General features: G+C 38.7%; 1 protein-coding gene across 1 annotated transcript in view; it reads right to left on the bottom strand.

Moving 5' to 3' along the window:
• Positions 1-9,087, bottom strand: part of ADAM22 (ADAM metallopeptidase domain 22) — a 49,152-nt gene that overhangs the window by 17,594 nt on the left and 22,471 nt on the right. The window contains exons 6-8 of the mRNA XM_010076819.1: positions 4,860-4,930; positions 3,507-3,581; positions 208-279 (exon numbers count right to left, since the gene is read on the bottom strand). Of these exons, the coding sequence (XP_010075121.1) occupies positions 208-279; positions 3,507-3,581; positions 4,860-4,930 (218 nt within the window). The remainder of the gene's footprint in view (positions 1-207; positions 280-3,506; positions 3,582-4,859; positions 4,931-9,087) is intronic.

The raw sequence follows: 9,087 nt of genomic DNA, 5'->3' as shown, positions 1-9,087 counted from the left end.
AAACGTTTGAAGCCACAAAAATTCTTGAATACTTTATGTTATACAAAGGCTTTATAGGTGGCTGACTGCGGTTCTAGATGAAAACTTGTGATCTTCTCATATGTTATTATTAGGTATACTATGAAATGACAACTCCTGCATGGATTGGTAGCAGAATCGTATGACTCATCTCGCACGTAGAAGAACATTTAATTGAGTGATACTTACTAAATCTGCCATGTTCACAACTGATTTAGCATAGCTGTTTGTATGGCCGACTGATAAGCGGTGCTTTTTACACTGCAAAACAAACACAAGTTACATATACAGACTTTGGAAAAATAAGCTCCATTTCCAAAAAAGAACAAAGTAAAAAGCAAATACATCAACAGCAAAACCCTTGTGCAAGGTTTGGTCTCCTGTGCTGAATGTAATGTTAACAAGCAACAGTAGAAAATTGCTTGGAAACGTACATCACTGATGTACTTTACAACAGCTGTTGTGAGGATCTATTAATTCCTGTTTGGAAAGTCCTCTAAGATCTTTACTGAAAAATGCTATAGGAACAGGAATATATTGCTACTCTCTTCATTATCTTTATTACTTGCAATTTTTCCAAATGCCAGTAAAGAAATTATCAATACAACTTCCATACCTGAGACTTCTTTAGGGGTATTAACCCAAAAGTGTCTGCATCTATGTTTTAATCTATCGGATTTCCTTTTTTTTTTTTTCAGTTCTCTCTCTTAACCTGTCTGAATTCCTTCATGTACAATTTCACATTCCATAATGCCACTGTAATGGGTTCAAAGCACTTTAGCAATCAAACTGCAATGGCACCTTTACTGAAATCTGTAATACAGTGCTATAAACACAACACTGAAGATAGCTCTCCAGGTACTCTTATTTGTAGAAAAAAACACTTATAAATGAGCACCAAAGGTAGGAAAGTCAGAAGTATCTTAGAAGAAATTAGGACAAAAAGGCCAAGACTTTCAGAAATGTTTAACCATCCTGTGCCAAATGACACTTGATTTTGGAGTGAAAATTTTCCATGTTTTTCAGAAGTTAGGATCTTTTAGTAGGCAAGAAGAAGTCCCCATCAGCTAGGGGGTGGGAAAGGCATGCTCTCAGGCAGGAATGGGGGAAAAACCACCAAAAATGAGGAAATTACACTTACTAAAAAAGAAAGACGGGACTGTGAAGCTAAAAATGGTAGAAAGGATGAAATGAAAAAGCCACAAAAATGGAAAATGAAGTACAGCAATGAAGTATACTGCTCAAGTCTCTATTTGCAACTAAAATCTCAAACTCTAGGCCTCCAGCTGCTCTAAGCATCCTACAGAAATGTTTTCAGTATACTAATTTATAAGCCTATTTCAATGTTTGGATTTTAAAAGCTTTATTCCCTAACTGGAAGCAATGGTTGGATGAGCAGCTGAGAGGAGAGGGCAGACAGGAGGGCACCACAGCCTTCACAGCAGTGAGTGGCCCAGAGGGGTCGGCACAACGCAGCTGGCTCTGTGGACCAGAAGAAGATGCACGAGGTTCATTGTTCCCTCTGGGACTGCCTGTGGAGGATGAAGAGTGAAAACATCTCTGACTCTGTAGGGCATCAGCTCCACGCTGAGTGCACCCAGACTGCCGCATACGCTGCATGCACAGAGAGTAATCCAAATACACATGCGTGCCAGCCCAGGCTGTGGGGCAAGGGACAAGCCCAGAGCATACAACCCTTCCTTCTCACAGAAGGAAATTATTCCGTTTCTCCAGCCACAGACATTCTCTGGCATTTCTTTCAGAGAATAAACTCCTAAGTAGCCTCACAATAGCTATAACGAACCAAAATTAGGAAGCACTGCCCTTGGGAGGAATCAGCCCAGACAGATGAGGTCCCAGTGGGAAAGCTGTGACTTAAGGCCTTCAACCTCAAACACAATGACACCAGTTTAGTGAATTCTGTATTCAGTATTGTCCATTTTAATCCAAGAATTTACTGCTACGCTCACCAAACTGAGTTGATGTAGGAGTACACTGGTATCACTAAAATCGTCAAAGGACAGCAGCACATTCCTTTTATGCTCTGATGTCAATTTTTGTCAATTTGGGTACTTCTTCAAAGAAGGGGCACATTAGAGAAAGGGTACATGAAATGTATAGATACACTCATTTCAAAGCCATAGAGGATGATAAAGTCCCCTATCGTCACCAGTCTGAGGAGCACCACTGGTCTCTGAACTTTATTCAGTTACTTCAGGACTGAATAATAAAATCATAGAATGGTTTGGGTGGGAGGGGACCTTCAAGTTAATGGAGTTCCACCCCCCCGGCCACGGGCAGGGACACCTCCCACTAGACCAGGTTGCTCAAAGCCTCATCCAACCCGGCCTTGAACACTTCCAGGGATGGGGCATCCACAACTTCTCTGGGCAACCTGTTCCAGTGTCTCACCATACTCACAGGAATAAATTTGCTCCTAATGTCTGGTCTAAATCCTCTCTCAGCTTAAAACCATTACCCTTATTCCATCACTATACTCCCTGATAAAGAGTGCCTCCCCATCTCTCCTGTACGTCCCCTTCAGGTACTGGAAGGCTGCTATAAGGTCCCCCCAGAGCCTTCTCTTCTCCAGGCTGAACAACTCCAACTCTCTCAGCCTGTCCTCATAGGGGTAGTGCTCCCTTATGGTCCCCCCTCATGGCCCTCCTCTGGACCCACTCCAACAGGTCTACGTCCTTCTTATGGTGGGGGGCCCCGCGGCCGGTGGAGCACACCCCGCGGGGGGAGAGCAGAGGGGGAGAATCACCTCCCTCGACTTGCTGGGCACACTTCTTTTGATGCAGCCCAGGACCAAATCCTATTATTATGTGTTTGAATTCTATTATTTGTATTTGACACCACCACATCTTCCAGAAATACACCATCTGGATTCTAAGACTGAAAGCGATGGAGAGTTCGCCATTTCCTTTGATATTCCTTTCATTAATTATTGATCAGTGTGTCTTTTCACACTTTTCTTACATACACTAATTTTTATTATGTCTCTTTCCACTACATTAAAGAGCCTATTTATATTCTCTCAAAGAAAGTATACAAGCTCAACAAAGCTTATAAAAAAAAAAAAAAAAAAAACTGGTCACTATCAATGTCTCCACTGTCAACAGCTGCTGCACAATTGCAATAACTGCATTATTGATTGCTGAGTGGCTATAACTAAGATAAGTGCTCAAGAAAGCCAGAAAGAAAATCATCAGCCTAAGTCACACTGACATTAGTTACTTTATGACTCAAAGTTTTAATTTATGACCCTTCTTTCTGAGATTCAGGCCTGGTTGCATCCTTGGTGAAATTACCTCATCAAAATTCAGAAGCAGCTTCATCAACTGTTAATGAGACCATAATCTCTTCTTTTAAGGGTATACTGAATTTACTCTGGCCATATATTGTCCTTTATTGTTATCCTTTATGGACCAGTTACGACAATTTGATGTTAATAATTGTATGATGTTGAAGTGTGTCAGTCTTACCATTAGATGATCATTTACAATCATTAATTCAATGTATTTTGTTTCCTCTTCAACTTTACGTGGAATCTGACGAACCTACAGAGAAAGTATAACTGTAAGAGAGTTTAACAGAGTACAGAGAGAGAGTAACTGGTACCTAGAAATTATTTCAGAAACCAAATTTCTCATGCATACATTTTTTTCTGTTATCTTAATTCTGGTCTCAGATATTGATGAAACTTCTGGTGCTTAGTTGCATCATTTTAAAACATTCTTTCACTTCCACCAGGACATTTATATGACCTTAAACAATGAAATCAAGTCTTCCAATCCATCTAATCCCAAGATGAGGTGTTTTTAAAGAAAAAGGATCCTCAGCAGGGCCTATATCTCTAAAAATGGCTTGTGTCAGCTATAAACATTTTTTTTCCACAGAGAAAGGGATCCCTCCTGCATTCTTTATTAAAAACTTCTGTAACAATTCTATTATTTATTCACACACTGCTCAATTCACACAGTGAACGCAGTACTCACCTCTGTTACGCTTACTTTGCATATAGAAATAATTATGACTGTGCTTCTTCATGGTGTCCTTCTTTTCCTGGGTTTTCCGGAAGAGCTATTACATTGTTGTGATTTAAAAATGTAGAGTAATGGCTAGTTTATAGAAAGGCGGCAAACCACCTGATAAAAAGTAAGGCCCTCAAGAATGACTTCTGTAATTTCTCCAATGTCTTTCTCACTTCTCTTTTGCCTCCGAGAGGCTTGCATTAGTCAGAGATGTTAAAGTCATCTTCCTCTCCCATTGCTCTCAGGATTTCATTTTTGCCTGCATTGTTCAGCCCCCCCGGATCAGGCTCTGTTTTGACCTGTACCATTACCTGAGCTCCATTCCTAAAATGCAAGGATTTGCTGCTATCTTCCCAGGGTACAGACAAACGTGTGCTTAGCGGCTCCCCAACTTCAATAAACAAGGAATTAACTCTCAGTTTAGAATATTTATTTTAAATCAAAGTCAAGTGAGATAAAGTAGCTACTTGTCACCATTGCAACATAAAAAATGCTTGTAAATGTTTCATTCATTGGGAGTTTCTGATAAAACTCTATACTCAAAATAAGAGAAAGTATTTTAGCTACTTTTTCATTTCAGCAGTGTTCAACAATTTTAAAACTCTTCAGGTAGGAGATGTCCAAGAGAACCCAACAATGTTTTGTCAACATTAGGCACCTCTTTTTGTAATAGCTGTATTGATACAGAGACCTCATGCCAAACCAGCAGCAGCAGCAGCAGGACTCCATCTGAACAAGTTAATTCAGCAGACACAAAACAAACTCGATGGCATATTACTTCTAAACAAGCACACTGGCACATACCTGCCTTTTACTTCTTTTGTGTCTTGGCTTTACAACAAGCTTCTGCGATGTAGTATTCATTTGCCAGAACTCTAAGCAGAAAACACAGGCAAATACATTGAATGTTTACAAGAATATAGCCCAACAATTATTGACCCTGATACTACACGACAATAGTGTGGCATCCTTCCACACATCAGATGCGGTAACAACTCCTTTTTTTCAAGTTTCCAGCTAGAAGGGAGGCAACATTACAGATGCTTCCCAGTAACAGGGTTCTTACTAAAAACTCTACTAGTGATCATCTGGATCTGCTGAAACAGATGATCTGTGGGTGTCATGCTTCAGAAAGCACAGCAGATGTTCTATGCCAAAACTTCACCAACTGGGCCTGTAATATTATTAGCACAGTGCTTCCATGGAGTTGAATCACATTTTCGGAATTCGGCAGATATTCAGAGAGCTCTCGCAATAGCTACCTAAATTAATAAGAAGAGCACGGAAGGCAGAATTAATGCTTTAAGGCGATTATATTCACAAAGCAAAATATGTTAGAGTTGGGAGAAACCTTATGAGATTTTGGCAATGCTCACTATCAATACAATATTCCTCCTTGCTAATCCCTTTAATTTCTTAAACCTCTAATCATAAGCACCAAGTAGTTTATTCTTTTGCCAAATCCCTTTCACCAAATCTATTACTAGCCAGTCATGGAAAGGGGTACATCAGAAACTAAGAAACTAAGCAGAGGACAATACTTGCTCTCTCCTTTTAAACGTTCAAGAAGTATTTTCTCATCTTTAATTTTAGATTCATAGTCCCTGGCTCACTTTTCTCTACACAACAGAAATTGCTGTCCTTATCTTGTATAAAGAAGTTTACTGTTCACATAACCCAAGAAGATCTTTTTTTTGAGACACGCAAATTAAATGTTTATTTTGTAATATGTCTTTTTCCTTTGTCCTCTCCTTTGTGCTTTCTCCAGCTTTGGACCTCCCTTCAGCTTCCAGCGATTGAAAACTGCTTTCAGTATTTCAGAGTGATTTTATCAATCCTGCAGAGTAGTAGACAGTACTATAGAAGAAGCTGTGTAAACTAAGGGACTTCCAGTCCACATACCTTTCTACACAACTTTTTGTTGTGTTATAAAATCCTGAACAGTTCAGTTTCACAGTCAAGACAGGAAAGTTTCTCACAGCTCCACCTCTCACCTGCTGTACATTAACTGTGCAATTTCTGCATGAGGTTTAAACAATAGCATTAAAAACAATAATGATTAGGAATTTGATAGGGCTGCCTTATCAGCAAAACCTTAAAACAAGAAGCTGAATTACTCATCTGACAAAACATTACTAGGTGTAAGTGCTAATCGTAAGGAGGAGTAGCTAGTTACTGATAAGACAAAACAGAAAAGTAAAATATGACCAACTGGTATTGTCTTGGCTAAATCTTGGGGATTATACTGTCATTTTGGTATGTGAAGTTTGCAAATACCTTTTTGTGGAGGGGCCTGGACAATCACAGGTCCTTTGCTTAAAAAAGTTTTCATGGTTATATTAGTGCACTTGAAGATTTTTCTTTACAAAAAAGACCTAAAATAAATTAAATCACGTCTAAGGGCCCCAATTTATTGCTTAAAGACCTGCAGTCTCTACAGCTCGCAATGATGAGAAACTAAATCTTGACTTGGTTTTAATATATTTGTTTTTTATTGCTTTACATATGTTGATTAATTTAGTCGGTGTTCTAGTACCATACAATTAGCTCTCAACCTGTCATTTTAGGGTTTATATCATCGGTAATAAAACTGCTAAAAATACATCTTTTCAATCAATGAAATAATAATTTACAATACGTATATAGGGCCTTAGATAATTTTACCAGCAAATGCAACCATTTTACCCATCATCGGAAGTCAGCCATCTCTAGAGGGGAATGATGCATGCATTAAGGTTAACACATTAACACACATTAACACTGCAATATAATTCACAAGCTGGATGAATTCACACTTTCCAGCCAGGCACCCTCAGGCAAAAGAACATGACCAGCAAAATCACAGGAAATGTAGACAGCTAAGAAAGCCTAGCAGAAATTTTGACGGGAACATATTACCTTGAAAAAGCATAATGAGGATGCAAGTGACCTCAAAAGAAAAGGACACCTGTTATGCATTATTTGAAAAACAACACCTTCAATAATGTAGTATCTCAATACAGATTACAAGAAAAAATACAGTCTACTAAATTATGAAGTCAAAAATTCTAAGCATGCCAAGTCACGCATCCAAGCTTTCTTTATTTAAAGTCCTCACTACCTCCTGGGGCCCTTGCAAAGTATAGTAAAATTTATTCTTTTCTGAATAGCTTTTTTTTTTTTTTTTAATACACAAGGAGCAAAAGAATGTAAAAAGTACATTGCAATCAAACTGTGGTATAATAGTTTGTGCTTTTACTATCATTGACATCGAGCAATCCCTATTACTTTTTTTTCCTTTCTAACATAAATATTGAAGCTTGTGATAACCTAGCACAGTGCTTGCTACCAATAATAATGACTCTGCTGTAGTACTTAAAAAAAAAAATCAATCACAATACTATCAGCAATTGGCTGCAAATACTGTCTAAAGAAAACAAAAAAAGAAAAGTCAAGACAACAGTTAGCACTCTCCAGACTGGCAGGGAAGAGGCAGTGCCAAGCAGAGACACTGCTGGGGCACCATGTGTGAGGTGTGAAGGAGAAGGTCAGGCAGGGCTGGGAGATGAATGAGAGAGCTCCTGTGGGCACAGGAGTGGGGAAGTGGTGTGGACGGCTTTCATCCTCTGGAGCTCTGGCTATGCAGGGAGGATGACTTAAAGAGAGATAAACTGAATAACCACAGACAAAGAAAAATTGTGGGATTCCTAATATAATCAATTACATCTACCAAAACTTTCACTACAAACCTCAGAAACACCTTTCCAAACACTTTTACAGAACCAAGTATTGGCATGTGGGAGATCAGATTGTAAATTAAAGTTTATTTCTCCATATATGGAATCCTAAACATAAAGTGATAGAAGATTAGCACCTTATACCTCTTATCCACATTACAAATATCTGTATAACTAAGACCACTAGCAATTAAATTATACAATTAAATATCCTTTTCAACCTTTTTTACAGTCTTGTGATTCTAACTCAGTTTAATAGCAACATCTTCCATTATGTCACATGCTGGGCTTTGTACAGCAAAGCCAGCAACTATTTACTTGTTATCTACAGTAAAATCAAAACTGTACAAGCATATCTGAATTTTTTTTTTGGGGGGGGGGGGAACATGAAGCCCTATTTTGATGGGTTTTTTGAAAATCAAGAAGCTTTGGTGAAGGTCAAACTGGTGGATTATACTTGCAATTAATTATTTGTCGTAATTTTAAAAGCAGAAAATAATTTTATTCCAAAATCTTGAAAACATAAAATTTCACTATTACAAAATCTTATAAGACAGCTGATACATATCCACTAAGTACCATCTCTAGCAGTCTCCTACTTTAACAACCTGAGACAGAAGATTTATTTTAAACCCAGCAGTGGTTCCATTATCTTTCAAAGGACATATCCTCAAGAAAGTGTGATGCACGTTATTATTTGACCTTATGCTCGATAAATTGTTCTCATTACACTACCATCTCCACAAGTACAGGGAGTAACCACTGTACGCATCTAAGGTGCATTTACACAGGAAGCTTCGTGACACAGATGTCTATGTCCTGCGCTGCATGAGCCTTTTGTGCTGCTCCTAATGCCTCTTTCACCTCACCTGGGTAATGACCAGCAGAGGACGTGAGGCACCAAGCTGGGATACTGTTTTGTTTAGATTCCTTCTTCAGAACTGAAATCACAGTGACCCAATTGTAGCAATTTCCTTTGTTTTTTTCTCATTATCTCTCTGAATGATTCTACTTTGCATAAGTAGCAAACCTGTGCACACAGTGCTCCAGGGAAGGACCCATCTGTGTGCTGTGCCCAGCAGCATAAGATCCCAGATTCAGCCGTTACCATAGGACAAACAGTTTGTAACAAGATGACTGGACATCTGTAACTCTCCTGAAGAAATTAGCCTAGATGTGGTTTCTACCAAAACGACAGTGTCTGTGAAGGACAGTTTTATTTATCTAGGACGTATTTTGTAGAGTAGGGAAACACATCTGTAAAACCTGCAAATCTTTGACAGAATGGGGATATGCCATAAATACTACAATTTTAG

This window comes from Pterocles gutturalis, unplaced genomic scaffold (genome assembly GCF_000699245.1).
Source record: "Pterocles gutturalis isolate BGI_N339 unplaced genomic scaffold, ASM69924v1 scaffold4368, whole genome shotgun sequence".
NCBI lineage: Eukaryota > Metazoa > Chordata > Aves > Pterocliformes > Pteroclidae > Pterocles > Pterocles gutturalis.
This window is presented reverse-complemented; position numbering and strand designations above follow the sequence as displayed.